The sequence below is a fragment of the Archocentrus centrarchus genome, chromosome 8, assembly GCF_007364275.1.
Source record: "Archocentrus centrarchus isolate MPI-CPG fArcCen1 chromosome 8, fArcCen1, whole genome shotgun sequence".
Classification (NCBI taxonomy): Eukaryota; Metazoa; Chordata; class Actinopteri; order Cichliformes; family Cichlidae; genus Archocentrus; species Archocentrus centrarchus.
This window is the reverse complement of record NC_044353.1, coordinates 8,121,099-8,144,525: the sequence shown is the minus strand read 5'-3', so window position 1 is coordinate 8,144,525 and position 23,427 is coordinate 8,121,099. Positions and strand designations below refer to the sequence as shown.

The window sequence follows — 23,427 nt, the reverse complement described above, 5'->3', positions numbered from 1 at the left end:
CTTGCAGGCCTAGAAGACAGTTAAATGTCATTTTTACTGAGTTCCAGCAAAATCATATTGCCTTAAGGTCTCTAGTTGTTAATATTTGATTTAACTGTGTATTTATACATGCATAACAGCAATGTTATCTCTCATTTTCAGCTCTATTATGGTCTTCATCGCCTTCTGAATAAGACATTTCACTATTAAATTCCCCACTATACTCGAGAGCTAGCTGTTAATGTTAGACTTCCTCTGTTTGGCAAAGTGTTTAATGGGGACTCATCGATAGCTCCATATTTTTTATCATTGGACTCTACTAAGGTAGCTTTGCATGATTCACAGTTCAAAATAATCCTCATTTATCCTCGAGGGGGTTTCAGTCCATCTTTTGTCTGAAACAAGCTGCTACAGCGTCCTTCTTCCTCCCTTTAAGCCAGCTTTTTTCTGATTGGCTGCCCCCCGGTCAACAAATTATTTTAACAGCAGGTCCACTCTCTGTGACATCACACAGAGCCAAGAGTAGAAAAACTGTCTGGAGAGGAGCATTCAGAGCAGTTTGACGCCTGAGCCTTTGGCTTATTATTTGAAACCTATAAGATCATCCACTATTATAACAGCATGACAGGAAATAAGGAAAAGGCACCAAACAAAAGACACTCAAAGAGTGAGTGAAACTGCAGAGGTGGCCAAGCTTGGGTCTATTACTGTAAACCAAACACCCTTCATATTGCACACAGTCATTTGAATAACTATTAATATAAAATATTGATTAGTGTAGCTTTAAGTGTCTTATGATTGCAGCTGATTCCCAAAGCAATTTGCACAAATCAGCTGCCAGCTACCAGAATCAATTCTGATAATGCGGGAAGGGGGGGGGGGGGGGGGGGCTTTTGGGGGACATGGATGATGGTGTGGGCACCCAGGGACATCATTTCCCATTTTGCTCGGGTCGGTTTGCCTGTTTTAATGTGTTCCATCTTTTCACTTAGCTGCATGAATTTGTCCACTGTGGGTTTTGCTGCTGAGAATTTGTCACGAGGGGATCTGACGCAGCGGGGAACGACGATCAAATGCCAAGCCAGAAGTTCATAAGGTCACGCTCTCTGCTTCCAGTAACGTCCCCACAATCCAAACAGGCACAGTCGAGCTTTGAGTGACGGGTCACCGTGACCTCTCAAGTCAAGTATCACTGCACGCACAGCCCTCGCCATGGATTTGGGTGTGAAATTTATTAGTTGGGGAGAATAGTTTGCAATATTTGGTTTCTGGCAAAGTGGTGGCTGTGGTGCGCTGTGTGTTTGCTTTTCCTCATCTCCCCCGTAGTGCCGGGTTTGATCGTGTCTGCTCCCTGGCTGGTGCCCGCTGTACGCTGCTTTCACTCCCCCCCTCCCCTCCTCCTTGTACCCTCCTCTCCTCTTCTGCTCTGCCAACAAGTCTCTCTTTCTTTCTCATTCCATCTTTTATTCTCTCCGCTCACGTCTTTCTTGGCGAGGCAAAACGTTCCCACAGCTCTCAAAACCCCCCACCCACCCTTCAAGCCCCCACCCACCTCCTCCCCCTCCCTTTCTCTCTAACCCCTCTTTCTCAGTCTATCACTCTTTCCATCTCTTCACCCCCCCACTCCTCTTCTTTTTCTTCTTTCATTCACTTTTTTGTCATTTTCTTGTACCCCCTTCTTCCCTCAGACTGCCTCTCTTCCCTTCCTTTTATTTTCTCCCCTCTTCTCCTCCTCCGTCTCTCCCTCCTCCTTTCCCTGGCACAGACTGGCATCACATGATCTCCATTCCCACTTGTGCCCAGATCCTGCCACAGACACACAGAAACACCCACATGCATGTGCATATATCACAGGGTGGCTGATGTCTTTCATTCAGCCCTGTGAACCTCAAGGTTCTGAGTGCATGTACAGTTTCTACTTAGTTCTGTTTGTATGAAACTTAATATATACACACATCATCAGCACAGTTTAAACAAGCGTCCCTGTACAAAAAGCCTGCATGGACATTGAGCATTTTTCAGTGATGTGATCAGGAGCACGGAAAGAGGAGGAAATGGGGGAAAAAAATACAGTAAACAAATTTTTGGGGGTAGAGATGTACAAGCCTAACATGCAGTATGTCCACTATAAAAAAAATACTCTGTTGTGTCATACTTTGGAGCCACAGATATTTCATTTGCTGGTAGGAATTTAGACTAAAGCCCAATATGCCAGAGAGCTTTCAGCTCTAAACCTTCGCCCTCCCTCCTTTCTAAAGCCATGGCAGCCCTGCTGAAATCTTTCCCACTGCTTTCTCTTCCCCCTGCGAGAGGCAGATTTCTTTAGCATGTGTTGCTGCCTTGTGGCCCCCGCTGCCAACAAGTGACATCTGCTGGCCAAATGGAGGAATGACACCTCACCATATGCATTTTCAGTTTGACGTGAACATTTGGATAGGTTCAGAAAAGGGAGAATTCAGAATCAGACCGCTATTCAGACGGAGAGATTAACAGCCACAGATTTGAAAACCAGCCTCAAATCACAGGAGGATTTTTTGCCCTTTTTACTCTTGCTTTTACCCCGAGAACAAGCAGGACTTTTTTTTCCCCCCTCTGTGTCTCCTGTTCCTCCCTCCCTGCTGATCTCTCCCTGTACATCACAGCTCATCAGCATAGGCACAGATAAAAGATAAAAGAAACAGGGCAGAGGGAGAGCGGAGGGGGTAGCCGTGGGCAGCCAGCCAGCCCCCTCCATCCCTTCTACCCCCTGCCCTCTTCTCTCTCCCATGGTTGATTCCCTTTAGGCCCCTCTCACCCCTTCTCACCCCCCTCTCACCCCCTGGCTCTCCGGCTCTGTGTGGCGTTGGCAAAGAGAGGGCGCAGGCGGCACACAGACGGCCACGCAGATGGGCAACGGGCAAAGCAGGGCTGCCTCCCCACACCTGCTCCTTGCTGGCACAGGGCTCGGCCAGGCGGCCACGCAAGTGCACACACTCACACACACACACTAGTGTGCACACATACAAACACAGATGTGCATCTTGCACAGAATTATCTCTCTTAATTTATTGAACTTTCACACATATAGACACAATCGCTGGGAGCGCGCACATGCAAATACTCCCACAAAGCGATGTACACACTGCACACGCGTGTTTTAATAAAAGAACGCTGTCTCCCTCCTACACTCCGCTGCTCAGCCTGTCAGTCACAGATGTTTACACGCTTATCTCCAACTGCGCCTCGACACGTGCTCTCCAGAAATCTTTGCACATATACAATATCATAAACATATATAAGGCACAATCTCACACGCAAAAGCCAACAAGTGAGGTATTTATAGTGTCACACCCACACATTCACACTTCAGCACTAGCAACACAGAAACACATTTCACAATTAATCACATCGCCCCATGCTGTGCTGTCACATGGAGTTACATGCCAGACATTCACAGAGATGCACTATTGTCACTTTTACACTGAATGTGGGCACAAAGATTGATTTATATAGACTTGGGAAAATGTTTTTAATGTATCAAAAAGATGAGAACTCCCAAGCCCCACTAGCCTGTAAGAGCGATTTAGTACAGCGCCACATTGCCAGAGGAATTACAGCTTGGAGCTGCTGGTTTAATAGGTAGGGTGTGGATATGGAAGCCAAATCAACTTCTCAGGAAGGCGCCAAAAATAGCTGAAAGGAAAATCCATCCTAAAACAGCAAACCCCTGGTGTTATTCTTTCAATTTCTAGAAACTCAGGCTTGATTTGTAAACAGAAACGTGCTGCTCCATTGACAGTAAATGAGCTGTCATTACAGTCGTATAATGCAGGGTAGTTTCAGAAGGATGTAGGCGGTTTTTCATTATAAACCTAAAGATTATATCAGTTTTTTTCTGAGTGCATCAAATTTTGTATTTGTGTGGCTTTTTTTTTTTTTTTTTTCATGTTTGGTTCATCTTCCCATGATATATAGTCTGCTCTGTAGTGTTTGTGGAGGGTTTTTTTCCTGTTTTGTCATCTTTTCTGTGAGCCAAATACTCCTAAAAAAAATCATGAGGTAGTAAAAGCACAGAGCTCAAGTGGAAATCTCTGGAGCAAAAAAAAAAAAACTGAAGTGCAGAAAACTGCAGTTCCTCTCTGGCCACATGAGGCTGCTTTCCAAAGCGAGTCAGTCCCCAAAGAGTCCCACATTACAATGTCCAACTTCAGGGATAAAATCAACATGTTTACAGCCTGGTACAGAGAATGGTTTCTATACAGGGGGTGAGTTTTTGTAAGGCTTAAAGTTGTGGCTTCTGTGATTGACAAGTAGCTGCAGACGGGGGCAGCTGTAGCCTGTAGCTGTTTTCTAGACTTCAGCTTTGCTAATTTAATTCACTGGCATGGACCTCTAGACTGTATTTGTGCTGTTCCTGCCCTTTCTGGACTTTTTTTTAGCGGAATTACCTTAATTAATTAATGTTGCCTGTTGTATGGTAGTAGAAATTTATGCTGCAGGTTAAAAATTGTGGGTAAAATTCTGCTTTTTTTTCATTAGTCTAACATTATTTAGCAGGTTTCCTTGTCTGTATGTTGCAGCTGTAAATCATTAGTTGATTCCTTAGCACTCTAAACTCTTGTCTAAATAGGGTTACTTCTGATTCAGTAGTGTCTGCAGGAAAAAACTCAAACACATATTTTAGCAGTTAGTGCTCAGATCATGCAACACTGGATCGCCTTAACCAGACTTCATCCTACATATTTAGCAGCCTCCTTCTACATGTGACAATTCAAAGATAAAGAATTAAGATTTCATATTAAGCATCAGTAAATAAAGTGGATGACTCAGTTTGCTCGGGCTGGAGCGACTGTTCCAGATGTCCTAATAGCTCAGCAGGAATAACCACAATGTTCTCCCCGTCCCCTGTTATTATCTTGTTACACTTAACTGTACACTAATGAAGCAAACTCCTATTAATTATCCAGAGGCGCTTTTAGTAAAAGTGGCATCCTCTCACACTTGTGTGCTTTTTCCTGAACCTAAAGGTGGCCACAGTGAGCTGAGGCCATTCACAGGACAGCCAGTGTCCAGTAAGAAGCCCCCCGCGGCTTAAAAACCAGGCTCAGAATGAGCTTTGCGAGTCGAAGATTGAAACACGAGGGAGGGGGGGGGGGGGGGGGGGGGGGGGGGGGGGGGTGGCAGCGATGGTGGGGTGATCAGAAGGCAGCGACTAGTATTCGTAAACTGGAAAACGAATCGGCCTATGAAAACGGAGTGGGGGAGAGAAGCGGGATGTGGAGACGATGAAGGAGGTGGTGGAGGAGGAGAGGAAGAAAAAAGAAAAAGGAGGTTGAGATGAAGTCCAATAAAAGAGCCGAGTGAACATCTGTGTGGGATAGCCGTGGGGATTAGGAGGGTTTGGAACATTTTAAGCGCATTAAAGATTAAAAAAAAAGGTCAGAATGTTTAGCAACACACCGATAAACCTCTTAAGCGAAACCCAATTGGGGAGGCTGTTCGGTTTCTTTATCCAGAGGCTGGCGGATGGGGAAGTGCGGGTGGAGAGAGGGGTTGAAGCTGCGCAGCTACTCTTGTATATGTATATGTCAGTCAGTGCAGTCTTTCTGCTTTACTTCAGTCTTCCATTTGCAGGAAGCCATACATACTGTACAGTCTACATTATATTGAGTGTTTCTTTGTATATATCTGTATTATATCCACTGCAGTCCAGTCAAGGCCTCGTGAGACCAGATCCTTTGCTGCACTCTGATAGGAATGACAGAGTTTGGACCAGCAGGCAGACAGAAAGAGAGAGACATCCAGAAAAAAAAGAGGCAGAGGAAGCTTGAGGTGGAGCGGGGGGGGGGGGGGGGGGTTTACAGCATGAGAGTGAAAGGGAGAGGCAGTGGTGAGACAGAGATCAAGAGGGAGAGAACAGTGGTAGGCTTGTCCACAGCGTTCTCCAGTAGTCAGAGGAAGAGGCCCCTATCATTTGACTGTGAACTGAACCATGTCTGGGGAGCTATCCTTAAATGACACACAGAGGGTGGAGACACGGAGAGAAAGTAAAGGGTCACAGGCTGCAGCTACATCCACAGTCATTGTTGTCTTTATTTAATGTCTGTTTGCATGTGATACCTGCCCGCTTTTACTTCAGCAGTTCTTTCCAGCTTCTGTTTGAGTCAGTTTATGGATTTTTTTTTTTACAAACATTTGGGACTTTTACCTTATTTTATTCCAAAGTCAGGCTTCCACAATGCAGCTTCATAGCATGATTTTGTTAAGCCCTCTTTGCACACCTGTACTCTGGCATTTTTGTTTTTTTTATAAAAAAGAAAAGCACTTTAAATGCATATGCAGCAGTGTTACTGTCAGTTCACCATGAACGTGTGAAGAAAGACTTGCCTCATTGGTTATGGTTGCTAAGCTCATTCCTGGACACGGTTAGCAAACCAGTTGTTTCTGTGATCAGTGTCTGTTAAAGAAGAGTCACATGTAAAACTCCATCTGTAGCTGTGTTTTCTCATTTTACTCTGGTCAGTGGGATTTTTGCTCTTTTTTTTCCTCCCGCAGATTTGGTATTTTAGTGCAGGCAGATACAAAGACAGCTGAGGGAAGGTGCCGAAAAGCATCCGATTCTCATCAACAGACAGGACGAAAACACTGACTGTTATAGTAACCAGCTTATTGAAATGTATGTAAACGCCTTTGAATTCAACATCCAAAGCCAACCGTATTTTATCTCCGGTGCTGGACTGGTGATGGTGGTTTTATAGTCTCTCATCAGTCTGCAAAATCCTCTTCACTTAGTGCACATTAGATTACAGAGGGCCTGTTTGCTCATGTGTGCTTGTGATGCACAAACAAACACTCTAAGCCGTTCTGTAAATTAGCAAAAAGTGTGCCGCATGCGCTCGTATATGAATATGCACGCCGTAAATGAGTCCATTAGCACTGGCAGCCTGTGTACTAAGAGGGGGAGCATGTGTATGTGATTTTACATTCAAGTGTCACTTAATGATTCGAGCTTGTGAAATTGTGCATTTGCGTGTGGTGTCGTCTTGTTTTTATGTGTATGATGAATGGAGTGATTGCGTAAGTGTGATTTTTGAGTGTGTGTACATTAGCCAGGGTGTGAGTTAGTTGTGTGCGTCTGCATCTGCAGCGTGATAAATGTATAGCCAGTGTGAACTTTTACATACACACACCTGGAGTATATCAGCAATTAATGTACTACATATTGACCAGGAAACAAAATGAGCTGTGTGTGTGTGTGTGTGTGTCATTAGACTGATAGCATAGTGTATTTGATGGCGTCCGTGTGTGTGTGTGTGTGTGTGTGTGTGTGCACTGTATTATCTCTGGTGGGGTGTGTGCAGGGGGCCTTGGGGCGACTGTGCGCAGGAGATAAGGATGATTCATCTGTGTTTGAACGTTGCGTTTTTGTGTGTGTGTGAGCATGTTTGTGCTTTGGAGGCATCTGCATCCATGTTTGGAGTGTGCACATCCAAGCACTTGAACCAACACGTTAATAAATGCGGTCACATGGACTCCAGTCGGAGTCCTCTGTGTGTCATAGCATAGGTGTGGGCGCGCACAAAGGTTGCATTGGGGATTGGAGGCCTGCTGGCTGTGATTTCTCCCTGCACGGTGGTCTTATATGATAATATAATAATACACAACTGCTATTGTTCACCATGAGCATAGAGCATCTTCTTTCTTTAAGGGCATCACGCCCCCTCCTCATATTACTCCTGTACAGGCACCTTTGGGCACCTATTGTGCACCCACACAATATATGTAAATATACATGAATGCTTGTGACTGTGTCATGGATTACACTCATGGAAAAGCTTTCATACACATGCACATGTAGCAATGAAATCACATAAAGCATGCAAACACATATGTACTGTAAAGTGCGTTGGACTAGGCGGAATATGGGGATGACATACATATTGATGCAAATAAACAAATGGGAAATTAAACAAAAAGTTAGCTCAGCATGTCTCACAGAGATGGATTATTTTTCATTATGTTTTCCACACCAACCTCAAAAACAAAAATTGAAATAGACAACGTTGCATTACTAGATTCACAAAGATATTAACTAGATATTAAGTAGCTTTATACAGTCATCATTTGTTTCTATGTATGTAATTTTCTTTTATAATCATAACCGTCATAATCATAAAAATAAAAAAGGTAAAATGAGCATATATTTATAGATTTTTCCGTGACTGCTGCACATGCAGTGTTACTGTTATCCTATAGTTTCCACATTCTTCTTGCTCATATCAATTGCATGTCATTCCTGGCATCTTATTTTTTCTCCTAAAGTGCTCAGTTTTTTTGGTTCAGAGGTTTATTAAAGACTAAAGGTATTCTTTCTTGCCTATACTTTGTTTCCAAATCAGTCGATGATTTTGCAAACTTGTAGCTTTCAAGCGAACTCCCAACAGCACCAAAATGCATCCAGGTGAGACAGTTCAGTCCGCTGTGTTACCAGATGTGTCTGAGACGAGAGCAACAAAAGTAAATACAGGAAGAAGGTCCTGTGTTCTGGATTAACGCTTGTATTTATCTGAGCAGTATTTCAGGCAAAACTGTACTCTGCACATCTGTGGTACTCTGCCATGTCCCAGAACGCAAAGTATACCTGAGTAGGGGAAGGCATTTATCTCAAACTCGGGTCACATTAACGTTGGATCGCATTCTAACCACAAAATGCTCTGAATTTTTTTTGGAGCCTGTCTGAGACCACCTCCTCGGTGCGGTTGTTTTGATCCACACCCGAGTGTGATTACCGCGTTCGCATCGGCACAAATGAACTGAACCAAAAGGAAAAACAAACCTGAGGTCAACTTATATGGACTAAACAGTGAAGGTGCGAAAACACCCTTAGTTATGGGTTCCTTAGTCTGTTGATAGCGCGTCCCACCACACATGTGCTTTCAGTCATTTTGCCGTTTTTGCTTGCAGACAGAACTGACACAGGGCATCCTTCAGGCAATGCAAAGCCAATAGCGTCATGAGTTATTTTTCTATCAGATGTGGGCAGGACTTAAATCCCCACTGGCTTTATGGGTTGTAAATAAACTCAAGGAGTCTTTCCAAACCATTTTTTAATTAAATGAGTGAAATTTTGTTAACTGTCAGCCTTGAATTCAATTCAATTTTATTTTATTTATATAGCACCAATTCACAAAAACAGGGGTGCCTCTCCTCAGGATACAACAATCACACAGCCCCCAGTGAGCAAGCACTTGGCAACAGGGGGAAGGAAAAACTCCCTTTTAACAGGAAGAGCTCTTCAGCAGAAGCAGGCTCAGGGAGGGGCAGTCATCTGCTGCGACCGGTTGGGGGTGAGAGGAAAAGAAGAGAGCAGCAAAGGAGAAATGATCGAATGAAAGCTCTTGTGAATTATGGCAGTTTCTTTTATGGAGATTACGTCATCAGTCACAGATTGAGACAATAAAGTCTGCTTTAAGTGGGCCATCGTCATTGTTAAAATACGGTGAGCCTTTGGGTGGCACCATTCAGTCAGGAGCCACTCATGTTGTAGAACAATAGTTCCCAACGTGACTCAGACTATTCAACGACGTCCAAAACAACCAATCCACATTTCAGTTTTGCTGCTTTTGTTTGCGGCGCCCTGAATACCCGCAGGTCTTTGAACGAAGCAGAGTTCATTTATTATAAAGCCTCAAAACCATTTTAAAGTTCGAGAGCTTATGTTGCAGTTGTGATCACTTCATTTAGATGTGAAATGCTGTGTGCGTGTCTTTGTACCTTCTTGCTTAGAGAAACTGAAAAGTTCTCGAAGCCAAGTTTGAAGCTTTAACACCTTAAACAGAACAACTACTGATATAGTGAAACAGTCGGGCTTGTGATTGTGTAGCCGTGTGGCCACCGGTCTGCTTTGTGCCAAGAGATACTTAAACAAAACAACACACTGAGCCCGTGCCAGTAAGCTATATTATTATCTTCATTCGAACTAATTGCCAGGCCAAACAGCGACACATATGCACACGCAGGCTTCGACAACCACTCATCATTAGGGACTGTGGTGTGCCATCCGTGTTGTCATGACAACAAGGCACTGAATTTTGGCTTGGAAGCTGTCACATAGGGTAAGAGAGATTTTTCAGAGGCACACGGGTTTAAAAGGTTTTTACGGTTTCTGCTTGTAGTCACATAGATGATGGGGTTTGTCGGGGTGAGGGCTGCAGCGATAAGAAAGGCCCCGGGCTTCGTTTACGCCGTGTTTCCCTTGAAGGATCCTTTTATGTTCTTCCTTTCATACTTCCTTCCACTTAATGAGCGTGTCTGAGATTTGTGATCACCTGTCATTTCCACAGAGCACTCATTTTCCACTGCTATTAGTGCAGGTGACATGATAGTCATAGGGTTGCAGACAAGCATCCCACTGGTTATATCCTCACTCCATTAGCACTGCATGTCCTCTGTAGGTCTTTTTATCTTTAAGACCACTGCGGCTGTGTTTGAGAGTGAGTGTGCTTTGCAAGCATGTGTGTGTGTGTGTTTGTGTGTGTGTGTGGGTGTGCCGTCAGCTAGCAGGAATGCATGGGTACCGCCAAAGCTAAGATGGCTGCCAAGCGCTAAGATGGCTGCCAGGATTCCACAGAGCGACAGCGCGCAAGAGAGAAAGAGAGAATGAGAGACAAAACGAGTGTGAGAGGAACTGAGGGAGAAAGACCTGAAGATGGACTCTCAGTTCTGCAGAATGGAGGATGAGTGTCGCGAGAGAGAAACAGAAAACTCTTTCCTTGTGTTTTCCCTCTTCCCCGAGCGATGAGGTGATTTTGTGTTGCTTTTTGTTTTCCCGGTCTTGGCAAGCAACAGACAGGGTGAATAGTGCAGCAGTTTGCTGGCATGTAATGCACTACTGCCACCCAAGATTGGGACACTGATTTGGGTTTAGAAGATGTTGAGATTGGGGGGCCTAGTAGTGGCTGCAGGGGGCCGCATTTTGGATGGGGAGGTTTGGCCCAAGACGCCCTTAAAGCCTGAGCACTTTGGAGTAATTGGCCTGAATGGTATATATGATACAACCATAAAACTCCACAAGGGTGCATTACACATCTGAAGAAGAATGGCAGCTAGCGGGCCAAAGAAAACTAGCTGAAGCAGGCAGCTCTCTGACTGCCTGCACGTCCCTATAGATGAAAGCACTTACAGGAGATGCAATCCAAACAATGCCTGCAATGCTAAAGTGTGCATTTTACTAGTCAGTGTGGGAAGTTAAGCTCAAGCACTTTACCAAACCTTCACAGTCAGTGGATTTTACTTAGTGTTTGTGTTACTTAGTGAATGCATAGAAAGGAAAGTAGTTTTGTTAAGGTGAACACAAACAGGTGATACAACCGCAAGATATGCCCTAACCCCACATTTTTTTAATGAAGGATTTTAATAAAAAAACATTATCACTTTACCTACCCTATACTGTTTGAAGCCCTAACCAAATAATGAGTTTGAGTAAGTCCAAGAAATAAAAACACACAATGTGAGAAAAGTTGTTCTGTTGAACACAGACTATAAGAATACACACATTTGAAGTTATTGATAGTTTATGCTGTCAAAGGCCTGTACTTAAATTCCTGTAGCAGGAGTTTATTCAAAGAATGGCAAAGGCAGTGTGAGAAATTGCTTCGTTAAAGCACACAAACCAACTTCACACTATTTGATTGAATCAATCAATTCAATCAATACTTGGAACCCAGAAATTACAATAACCACTCAGTTAACAAGTCGGTGTTAATAAAAGATTGTTTTTAGGAGATTTCTAGCACTTTACCGAGTGTACCTTAAGGCCTTAAGTGAGAAAATGAATAGATGAGAATCTGTTAAAGGTACTCAAAGGAAAGAGATGATGGTAACCTTTTGCCATTTTAACTGAAACTCAACCCAAGTGGAAATATGTGCTTCTCTTTAATCTCAGCTCCATGTCTGTCTGTTGTCAGTGGAAGGAGCGAGAGAGCGTGCCATTTCCCATCAAGTTTCCGAAGCGTTTCCTCTGATCCTAACCTGCCCCCTCACCTTGGGAAGTGTCCAGACATCTGTCCACCTGACTAACCATCTTTCTTTCTTTCTTTCTTTTTTTTCTCTCTTTTCAGAACAATCAGGACAATCAGACAACTCAAACCAGCAAGGAGACACAGACGTAAAGCCCCCACCAAATGGTATGTTTACAAGTACAGTATTCCATTATTCTCACGCTTTATGTGTCCTCATGCACGTGCATGCATAAAAATGTTTGACATACCTGTGCCTACATGCAGTCAGACCTATACAGAAGTGCATGCACATGTATGTGCATTACCCCAACGTGCGGGCCTCTGTGTCTGTGCAAGTGTGTCCCTGCAGAGTTGGATCTGAGTTTATTATGGTAAGGAGAGCTGATGGTACTGTAGCGTGGGGGCTGTGCTGGGTTTGTGGCAGGCCACTCATAAATCACACTGACGTTATTGGAAGATGGGAACCACATGGCCACTGCCGAGCTGAGCACTGACCTCATGCGCTCTCCCCGCTGTGGTTAACCCCGGGCAGGGATGGAGCGAAGGAGCGAGAGATGGAGAACGGGAGGAAAATAGGGGGACTGAAAAGAACTGAATGAAAGAACGAGAGGCGGGGGTGAAGACAAGGGAGGAGAGAAGTGATGGACAGAAGGAGAGGAGGAGGGAGAGAAGGGAGTAGGTTTGGAGGAAGGGTGTGGATTTAAAATTCATTCGGCCCTGGAGCCATAAAACAGTGTGTTTCACGCACACACACCAAACAGCTCTAAATGTTACCGATGTGGACAGCACATACTTAAACTTTACTTGGGGAACAAAAGTTCAGAATTAAAGTTAACGCTTTACTTTGTGATGGAACCTGCACTGCGAGCTGTTTTAAGCTATTTTTTTAGCTACTTAAGTGGAAAACAAGGTTCAAGCAGTCTGTCACACACATTCACACAATACCAGGAAACATCATCAGCTTTTTAGACACTGACTAATATCCGTCCAATATTCACTTTCCTTTCATCTCTATTTGTTGTTTCCATGAACTTCCTGTTTGGCTATTTAGCCGCGTGTGTTAGCTAGCTGATAGGTATCGTACAGTACTTTGTTTTTTTTTGCTTGTTTTTCTCTTTTAATGCCTTTTAGCTGAAAATATCTGCCCAATGCTGTGACATTCATGAGAGCCAAGAGGGTAAATCAAGAGAGCAAAGTTAAGGACAGAAGCAGCTGAAACACTTTTATTCAGTCGTTGTTTGTAGAAATGATGATTTTGGATTCATTTTAATATACTTAATATAGCCACTGTGAAGCTGAGTTCAAGTAGAGCTAAAATCTTATAACGGCCAGTATTCAAGCATCAAGTGTTGAAGGTTTGTGCTACTTCATTTAACAGCTAGTATTTTTCATACTTGGGACCAGTATTATTTTTAAATAAAAGTGACATGGCGCCGGAAACGTCAACACAGCCGAAAAGAAAAAAGTCGGACTTTGCGAAGAACGCGGGCGGTCAGGCGATCATAAAGTTTTAAAATACAGAGTGAAAACCAAAAACTGTGAAAAAGATTTTCCACTGATAAAACCCACCGGGGGTCCCAGTTTTACAGCTCAGTGTAATCAGTACTGAAAGAAATGATGGTCGTAGTTGTGAAACTACAACACAAGTTGTAATAAAGGTTTTGTTACAGTCTCAGTAGACTTAAAGGACGGAAGTGCATATATATATATATATATATATATATATCACTGTTCCAGGAGCTCTTATTATACACGTGCTCTTTATTATGCATGTGCATGATATATACATAAAGATCACAATGTGCATCCATTATATATCTGTCTGTGTGGAGATTACACCCACTTGTTGGACCTGATTGGTTGTGTATGTTGGACTGTCAACAGTCAAGAAATTGAACATGTCCAAACCAAAGGCCTGTTATAACTTATAGAAAACACATGGGGCCCACTGGGTGACACCGGCAGTGTGTCAGGCCTTTCCACACATGTTTTTCAGCCCTTTCTGCCTCTGTGTGTATGCATGCGTGTGTGTGTGTGTGTGCTTAAGTTTGCATTCTGAATGTAGGTGTAATTTTATGCACTTTTTGCCTCTGCCATGCAGTCCACCCTCACAGACTCCTCTTTCTCTGTCTTTCACCCAGGCAACTTAAGTTTCCAGGACTGCTTTGTTACTTCAGGGGTGTGGAACGTAGCCGAGCTGGTCCGTGTGTCGCAGAGTGAGTCTGAACCTCTGTCTCCTGCCAGTCCTAGTATATTGTTACTTTATTATAAGCAGTAGTGTGTAGTTGTTAGTAGCTGAATTAACTATTTACCAAGTAATTTAAAAAAATGGGTCTTTTATTTATTTATTGTTTTTAAAAGAGATTAACTGAGTCAGTACTGGCTCTGGCCTTTTTAAAGGATTTTAATTAACAACAACAACAAAACACAAGCAGCACTGAGACTTTGCAGTAATACATATTATATTATATTATATTATATTATATTATATTATATTATATTATATTATATTATATTATATTATATTATATTATATTATATTATATAAATAGCCATCTAAATATTTTAGATCAACAGTAAAGTCAGAGGTTTACCAAAGTGAGAGTTCATCCTGTAAACGTAATTTTGTCAGTGTCTCCAAAGTTGTAGCAGAAAGCTGAGAACCAGCATTTTGTTGGTCCATCTATGAGTTTAAAAGTAACGGCAGTCCAAAGATAGAAAATACAAATTTGAATCTTATTGTAGGCGTTACAGAAACATCAGTGGCTCATCAGAGTCGTGCTCTGGGATCCACAAATGAAATGAAGAACTATTTTGATATTAAAAAAGTGTGGAACATCTGTGGTGAAACGACAACCCTTCCTGTAGAAATTTCAGAGTAGTGTGTACTGAGTTTTCTATGTGATGTGTGTCTTTCCTCTGTGTGCGCTCCCTCAGCCCCTGTGGCTACAGCGACAGGCCCCAACTTCTCTCTGGCTGACCTGGACAGCCCAGGCTATTACAACATCAACCAGGTGACCCTGGGACGGCGCTCGATCACCTCCACCCCCTCCACCAGGTACACACAGAGCACTCAAAGCACTCCTTCTAAATCTAATTGTACTACTTATTATTCTTCATTCTCTAACCTCTGTGAGCTTCTATGTGAATTTCCCTCTGGGATCAATAAAGTTATTCTTATTCTCTTCACTGTATTCTTAATGCTTAGCTTGCTCTGCTTTTTGATCGTGGTCTTTCTCTCCCCTCTCTCCTTCCTCATCACTAACTTCTCTCATTCCCACTCATATTTCTCACCGATCTGTCTGTCACCCCGTCTCTGTTTGTGTCTTTTGTGTCTGTTTTCCCCTCCTCTGTCGTCCTCTCCCGCTCATCTTACGCTGCAGGACTGAAATGGAGCTTTATGCAAGTCTCCCACGGAGGTAGTTACACTCATTACAGAATATCTCCCTTGATACTAATGTAACACAGACCCCAGCATCACACTCGGAACAAAAGCCACACACGCATGCTGTCCCACAGATACGCACATGCTGTACGTTCACAGCCCCCTTTATTTTATTGGTCACAGATGTATGCGTTTATAAGAATGTGCAAACACACACAAAAATGGGCTCCAGCATCACCAGGCACACTTTCTGCTCTCGGTTTCCTGCGCGAGGCCACTTTGGGCTGGTGTGGACGCAGCATGCTGTTAAAATTCTGGCCTCGTGTTTGTTCCCTCAGGTTATAACGTAATATAAAAATAAAACATCAATAATTGAAGAGAAAATTTGACATTTTTAATTTGTATGATTTGCTATTTTGCCTGTGTTTGTCAGATGTTTCAGGAATGATATATGATATGACATTTATTAGTGTCCCGTATACCGATTAGTTGTGCCAGTTTATTTCAGTGGGAAACCCTGGCCTGCTTTCTTTATTAAAAACGAGTAAATCAGATTAGTCTCATAATAAATTCCTTTTACTAACGTTTCTGCTGTTCTTCAGGAATTAAAAGAATTCCCTTCATTCTCCTTTCTCTCTCAGCTCCAACAAGCGCAAGTCCATTGACGACAGTGAGATGGAGAGCCCAGTGGATGATGTCTTCTACTCAGGCCGTTCCCCAGCGGCTGGCAGCAGCTCCCAGTCCAGCGGTTGGCCCAATGATGTGGATGCAGGTAGTCCCGCCGCAACCAGTCCATCAGATTCCAAATGCATTTCCAGAAGCTGGGCTGAGGTCCGCATCAACTCAGAGGCAAAATTAAAAATTTCTCATAGCACTGGCTTCACGTTGAATTGTAAAGCCAGTATAACTTTCAAATCCAAAGTGGTTTTCTCTGGAATTAAAGGAATAATTTGACATTTGGGGAAATACAGTTAGCTGCCATAGTTTGATTCCACTGTAATGTCTGCAGAGTAAACGTGAAGCTGGCACCAGCTGAGGTTAGCGTCAGGTTTAAACTTTAAACAAGGGGGGGAAACGAGCAGCCTGGCTCTGTGCAACGGTGGCAAAAAGCTGCCTGTGAGATCTGCACAAAATGTGATGCGTTAAAAACAAGTGGGTTTACAGGAAGTTTGACACATGCGCTCTTTGCCGGGTGAGGTCATTTCCTGGAGTCTTTGTTTACTTGCAAAGATCGGTTGGGTAGATAGAAGATGTTACCTTAAAAATGGGGGACCTTTTATGCTCATTTCAAGCTGCGCATTTCTTATTCTTGGACTCCAGTGGAGTATCTGATGTTATCTCGGCCTTGGTGGAGCCCCCGGTTCATTCACAGTCTGAAACGAGCCAACTTTCTTCTGATTTCTAAACAGAAGGTTTGAGCGTTGACTTCATTATTTGAAACAGCCATGTTTAATATGATCATCCCCCACTGTAACAGTATATATGAGACAAAAGATAAGAAAAAGCATGCTAGGTCCCCTTTAAACAAATCCAGGCTAGCTCCCCTCCACCCCCCTTACGTCTTGCTGTGCTTAGCTAAGGTAATCAGCTGCTGGCAATGGCTTCATACTTACTGTACAGCTATTAGATTGGTAATGCTCTAAATAACTCTGAGGCAAAAAGATGTATTTCCCAGAAATGTCTTGCCTTTGGCATTTATACAGATATGGTTAAATTCCATATCATCTGACTTGACACGGACCAGAATCTACAGCTCATCTTCTTTCACCATCATGCCCCTATCACGCGTCTGTGTTGACTCTTCATCACTCGACCCCCCACCCCCCCCAATCATCCCCACTTGCACTATCTTTCATTTTCAACTTCTAATCCTTTTAATATGCCTAAAAAGAGCCCCACCGAGCCTGTCTGAGGTGGAGAGACGCAACCAGGTTAAAGCATCCTTTCTCACATACAGCCAGTAAAAAAACAGCTTTCTCAGTTACTCTGAACACTTCAGACACAGTTTTGGGGGGTTTTTGCAGAAATTTCAAGTTTTGTTATTTTCATGGCTGAAACTTCTGCCACCACTCCTGTACAGTGGGCGTAAATGCAACACCATTTAAAGCCTAACATAATCCAAAAAAAGATGTTTTAAAATGGGAGGTTGTCTCTCCAGTACCAGTTATCTTATGTGCACCGCGCCGCTGTTGTGATGGGACACGGGAGGAAATCTGATATTGAAGCTATTCCATGAAAGTCTTAAAAAAAATAAATTAAACTTTGATTGTTCTGGCTGAACAATTAATCAGACCACAAACTGAGTGTACCCCACTGCCTGCTGTTTGTTGTCTGAGTTGTGAGATGGACACTTTTTTTTTTTAATGGCGTTAGAGCTAACATCCATCGAGCTTACCTCCAAAACTGCAAGTGCACGTGTGTGAGAGTGTCATGCATTAGGCACACACTGGAGATATAACACAAATAGCTACATAGACAAATGTTTATGCGCAAATGTTTATCCCCTTTGTATTTTATCAAGTGGGTTTAAAAATCTAATATATAGTAAAACTATAGTAATGACTTTTATGTATTTTTCATATGTTTTTCTTATATGTAAGGAGTATTTTGACATTTTGGGAAATACAGCGATTTATGTCCTTGCACAGTGAAGCCTACAGTAAATAGGAAAGTAGCAGCCTGCTAGATAAATACGTACAGAGACTAATGGCAGAGCTGATTTGGCTACCATCAAGCTACAGCACAGTCACAGGTTTCCTCCAGGTTATAAATGAGTTACAACCTGATTATTAATGAGATTACTATTTTGTTTTGTTTTTTAACCATAGCAGTAGCCAAGCTAGCTGTTGCTTCCGTTCTTTGTGCAGAGTTAGGCTAATGGGCTTATAGCCATAATGCATCTCTATGCTTTTTTTTTTTTTTTGGCATGAATTGAAGTAAAATGTTTAAATGTATTGGTTCATGTGATGATGCACATAATCAATAGTGGGTCAATGCTCACCTCCAAACGGGGCAACCCCCCCACTAGGGTTTAAATACCGGGGACTCTCCACCTTTTGGTTTTAGAGCTTTAAATGAGAAGTAAAACATCTTCAAAAAAGCCCAGTCGCCTTTTTTTTCAAGCTCGTGAGACTACCATGACCTGGATGGCTGAGAACCTCCACAGACGTGTTATAATATTAATTTATGAATTTTAGAGCTGCTGATAGACTAGAACCAAGCTAGCTGTTGCTATTTATTTTATTATTATTATTTTACTTTGTAGTCAGCTAACATTAACCATCTGCTGGCTGTTATAGCATGCTGCTTCGCAGTGCAGATATGAGAGTATCAGTCTTCTCATCTAACTATCAATACTCTGCTTATTTCCCAGAATGTTGAATTGTTCCTTTCTTATTATTCTCCAGATGCCTTTTAGGTTTTACCAGCCAAATCCATCTGAGTATTCTTGAGTAGTGCAGCAAAGCAGCACCTCTATAACCACCCATCTACTTCCTGAAATCATAGCCACTCACCCTTTGGGTAACAGCACTCTTAACCAACACGATGGTGATCACATCAAATGTATTTTCAATAGGCTTCATTTATATCTCTTGGGTGTCGTATTTGACTTTGGGGATTGTGTTAAATTGCTAAATTTTCATGTATTCTCTGTCCCTCCCACTCACATGCTGCCATTTTAATACTGCCAGCAGTAATGATGTAACTATTTTATAGACACTTGCTGCACTCTATAACATTAAGATCCCCTATTGCCTATTATTTAACCACCCCTGTTTCTCTTTCTCTCATTCTTTCCATCTCTTTCTGTGTCTCTGTCTTTTTCTCTCCTCCCCTCTTCCATTGTTAACTCTTCCCTTCTCCCCTGTTTGGCCTTTCAGTGCAGCACCATTTGGCCAGTGTGCAGGAGAGGAAGATTAAGCATGAGAGCGATGGAGTGCAGTTTCCTTACCATGGTTAGAACAACATTAAACATTATACTGTGTACATGTATACATGCTCTACCTCCGCTCACACCACCCTCAGGTTGTGTACATCTCTCTCTCTCTGTCCTTTCTTCAAGTCTTTGAGCTCTCAGAGCTGTTCCACATTATTTTTATTTGTCCTTCTCTTCTCTTCTCTTCTCTTCTGTTCTCTTCTCTTCTCTTCTCTTCTCTTCTCTTCTCTTCTCTTCTCTTCTCTTCTCTTCTCTTCTCTTCTCTTCTCTTCTCTCCATCCCTCTGTTTGTGTTCTGTTCTCTGGCTATGCTGCTGCTGGGTGGGGTTGTGTTTCTGCCAGATGTCTGCTGTTGTCCATTGTGGGTTCACCAAAGCCTTTTGGTAGCCCAGTAGCTCCATAACATCCTCCGCCTGTCTGCCCTAAAGATGTAAATCTGTGAAAGAAATCTGACGTCTAGGAGGATAAAGACATCTCTGTGGCATTGAGAACATATCTGAATGCTTATACTGATGGAAACCCTATTGTAAATATGCAATTAGGTGCATTATCACATCCGAAAAACCACATGAATACAAACAGAGTTTCTGAGGTGGTATGAATTTGTCAGCAGCATTCAGCTAAGTGCTTTGGGTGTTGTAATTTTGTTGTTGAGCCCGGAGAGAGAGAAAGCAAGCGATGAAAGACACAGAGAAGGAGGAGTGGGGTGTGTGAATGGGGTTTGTTGAGTAGAACCGCTTCATCCTGCCGGTTGTTTAGACAGAGCTGTTGAGTGGCGTCCCACCTGCTGTAGGCCTGACTCAACCATCTCTGAAAGACAGCGCAGGAAAAACAACATACGACCCAAACAAACAAGACTAAAGGCACTCAGGTGTGTCATCAATGCACAAGGCGCCTTCTGCCTCCGAGACATGCTTACTCACTAACGCGCACATTTACAAATGACATGCAGACACACGCAGACGCGCACAGAAAACTAAATTTAAGCTCTTTCTCTGATTTACATTCACACACACATAAGCGCACTCCCCAATCTGGAGAAGAGCAGCGTTCCGGTCCAGATGGCGCCTCCATGTGTCTACAGCGAAGGGAGCTACTGGGTTACAGCAGACATCTGTTCTGGTGATGGTGGTGGTGGTGTTGGGAGTGAGAGATGCGGAGAGGAGAAGAGGGGCGGAGGACAGGAGGAGGAGGGGGGAGGTTGAGGAGGAGGAAAGGGGAGAGCCTCCGCCTCTTCGTGCTCCGAAGGTGATTCTCTACCTGAATGAAAAGCTCTGAGGCATAGCAGGTGATCATGTAATTCATCATTAAGTCTGCTGTCTCCCGCTCAGCTCTGCTCCGTTCTCTCCTTCTGCCTGCTTGCTGCTGCTGCTGCTGCTGCTCAGTGGTGGGAAAACCCGCTATCAGCTTTTCAGTAAGGGAAGGAGGGGGTGGGCTTCCCATGCATTTGTGATTTTGACAGAGAATACAAGCTGATTATTTGGGCATTAAATTGTCATGTGTGTATGGCTGCCTTGTTAAGGTGTCCTTGCTATGCCCTAAGGACATTACCTTAGTGTTTACGAGTGCTAATGTTGTGCGTGGCAGTCAGTTAACGAGGAGCGCCCCTCTGCTGATATACGCTGTTGTTTCTTGCTTACCTGGGTGAGGAGTGTGCGAGATCTTCCCTCTCTCTGTTGTGTTCATGCACACATGCTAGTGGACCAGTTCTGTGACAGTTAGGGGGTTTGTGTGGTCGCCAGCTTGTTAGCATGGCAAGACTACAGGGTCATGGGAGCAATTGGCTGCCAGTCTGTTAGTGCAGTGTGCCAGGAGCAGGACACAGAAATAACGTAGAACAAACAACTGTGTGTGTGCGCATATGTGTAGACTCACACACACACACACACACACACACACACACACACACACACACACACACACACACACACACACAGATTAAGAGAGAGATCAGAGTAACTTCTGTTAGCTTTATCAGACAAAGCTTTCATTGGGCATCTGGGCCTCATTTGCTGCTCCTCACTCAGAAGCCACATAGATAGATATTTCAGCAAGATACCGACTAATTAGGGAATATCACAGAGACTAAAAACAATATGTATAATTTAAGGCTGTTTATGCATAATAAGCTGGTTATAATTGAAGTTGGGATGTGGTGGCACACAGTCGTGCCTATACGTGCTCCAGTGGAGCTGGAGCCAAACAGGCTTTGCTGCAGGGGCGTATTTAATACACAACATGTTTAGATTCAGTCTCTGTGGCTTTAACAGTACGACTGAACCGAAATGCCATTTAAATGATGTGTTTTCATATGTCTCTGTGGGAAGAAAGCCAGGGAACTCACACGTTACAGATTCATAAAAAAAAAAATTAGCAAAATCAAATCAGAACCAGGGAAATATTGATACTCAGAGACCCTACATTTCCTAAGACCTCTGGCCAAGAATACACCAGTGGCATCACTATCACATAATCAGAGTTTGGAAACTTTGCTGGCCACAGATTACATTTTACAGTTTATACCAGAGCCGATCTACAGAGAGTCGTTTCACATCCTGTTTAAGCCGCTGCACTAAAGATGGCTGCAGTTAACCAGTGGAGAGCATAGGGTGCTCACAAAATAGTCCTCACAGAACAGGAACAAATGAAGGTTGAACAGTTAAACAGTTATTTATGCTTGCATCTAGTCAAAAATGCCCACATTTTCTTCTAATGTTCACAAATAAAGTATTGATTATAGGTCAGAATTAAAATGAAATATACTGTCCTTTTGTTTCCCTTACTTTGAAGCCAGTTGTCAAGTGCCTGTTTTCCAAGGATAATTAGAACGGGCTTTAGGAGGCATGCATCAAAATAGAAACTTGCACGTGTGCAGAAGAAGCAGCTGGTTGTGGTGGTCCGCTGCTTTCAGGTTGCTGCTGCTACAAATCCTACGCAGCTGCTCGTTTGATGTGTGAAATAAAAATGGCGCATATTGTGAAGTGGCTCGCAGTGCTATGACATCCCTGATACTCACAGAAAAGTGTTTTACTACAATTGAAACCCTAAAAACATCTAAAAGTGGAACTGGATCTAAGGTTCAGCCCTCGCTGTCTGTGCCAAAGAAAAATACTGGTTTACTCCACAGCCTTATTAAATCTGGACTACCTCTCGAGCACTCCCTATTATAGAGTCGTTTTTTTCATGTAGTCTTTGAGATGAATTAAGTGCTGGAATATAAAATATAGTTACATATGCCACAATATTGAAAACCTCTGCCTAACATCGTGTAGGTGCCCCTTGTCAAACAGCTCTGACCCCTTTGGTTATGGACAGGGGACCTCCGGTGTTGTCGATCGGTCTCTGGCACCGGGACATTGGCAGGAAATACTTTGGGTCCTGTGGTGCTCTGTCACGTTGGAATTTTAAGAGTTTGGAGGCATGAAAATTTAAGTTTCTCGAGCCATTCGTGAGCAGTTTGGCAGGCTCAGTGCCTTGCTTTACGATGCTGCTGCCAGCAGGGATTGCAGTTGTCATGGTGGGGGAATGGTGGGCTTGGTCTGTATTTACGTTGAGGTGGTTAATACATGCTAAAGTAGCATCCACGTGAATGACATCACACGAAAGTTTCCAGCAGAATATTACGTTTTAGCGGCATTATAAATCTTTGCCAGTGATTTTAATCCAAAGCGCATTAACAGTAGATTGTAACATCTCTCTACTGTATTGGTTGTAAATTGGTTGTAATATGTTCCTAAGCAAGCACGCTAACAGAAGTATAATATCATTACCAGATGGATGAGTTCATGGTTTTTTTGAGTGTGTGTAGATTTTATTATTTTCCCATAATTCTCTCAGTAAATAAAGCGTACCGCGTCCTCCTCTCTGTGTCCATTCCTCCCACGTACTTGTGAAGTCACATGACGTGCCTGGCCGAACATAAGTGCCGGCACCCACCTTTTTCTATGCCTATAGGTGCCCACACACACGCACAGCTGCACCCATGGTGTCTATGAGCATTGTGGCTAAATAGTGATAAAACATTTCCCAGTTTAGCATTAAAAAAAGCTGTTTAGAAATCTGCTCTGTTAGACTTTATAAGCTGAGCTCGTAAAAATCTATTTCCACATCTCTTGGGCCATGTTGAAA

General features: G+C 43.1%; 1 protein-coding gene across 2 annotated transcripts in view; it reads left to right on the top strand.

Moving 5' to 3' along the window:
* Positions 1-23,427, top strand: part of nfixb (nuclear factor I/Xb) — a 139,916-nt gene that overhangs the window by 100,472 nt on the left and 16,017 nt on the right. Inside the window, exons 5-10 of one of the 2 annotated variants that reach the window (XM_030735552.1) lie at positions 12,078-12,143; positions 14,120-14,194; positions 14,916-15,036; positions 15,362-15,397; positions 16,005-16,135; positions 19,245-19,319. In XM_030735552.1, the coding sequence (XP_030591412.1) occupies positions 12,078-12,143; positions 14,120-14,194; positions 14,916-15,036; positions 15,362-15,397; positions 16,005-16,135; positions 19,245-19,319 (504 nt within the window). The remainder of the gene's footprint in view (positions 1-12,077; positions 12,144-14,119; positions 14,195-14,915; positions 15,037-15,361; positions 15,398-16,004; positions 16,136-19,244; positions 19,320-23,427) is intronic. The other variant, XM_030735553.1, reaches the window with a different exon arrangement.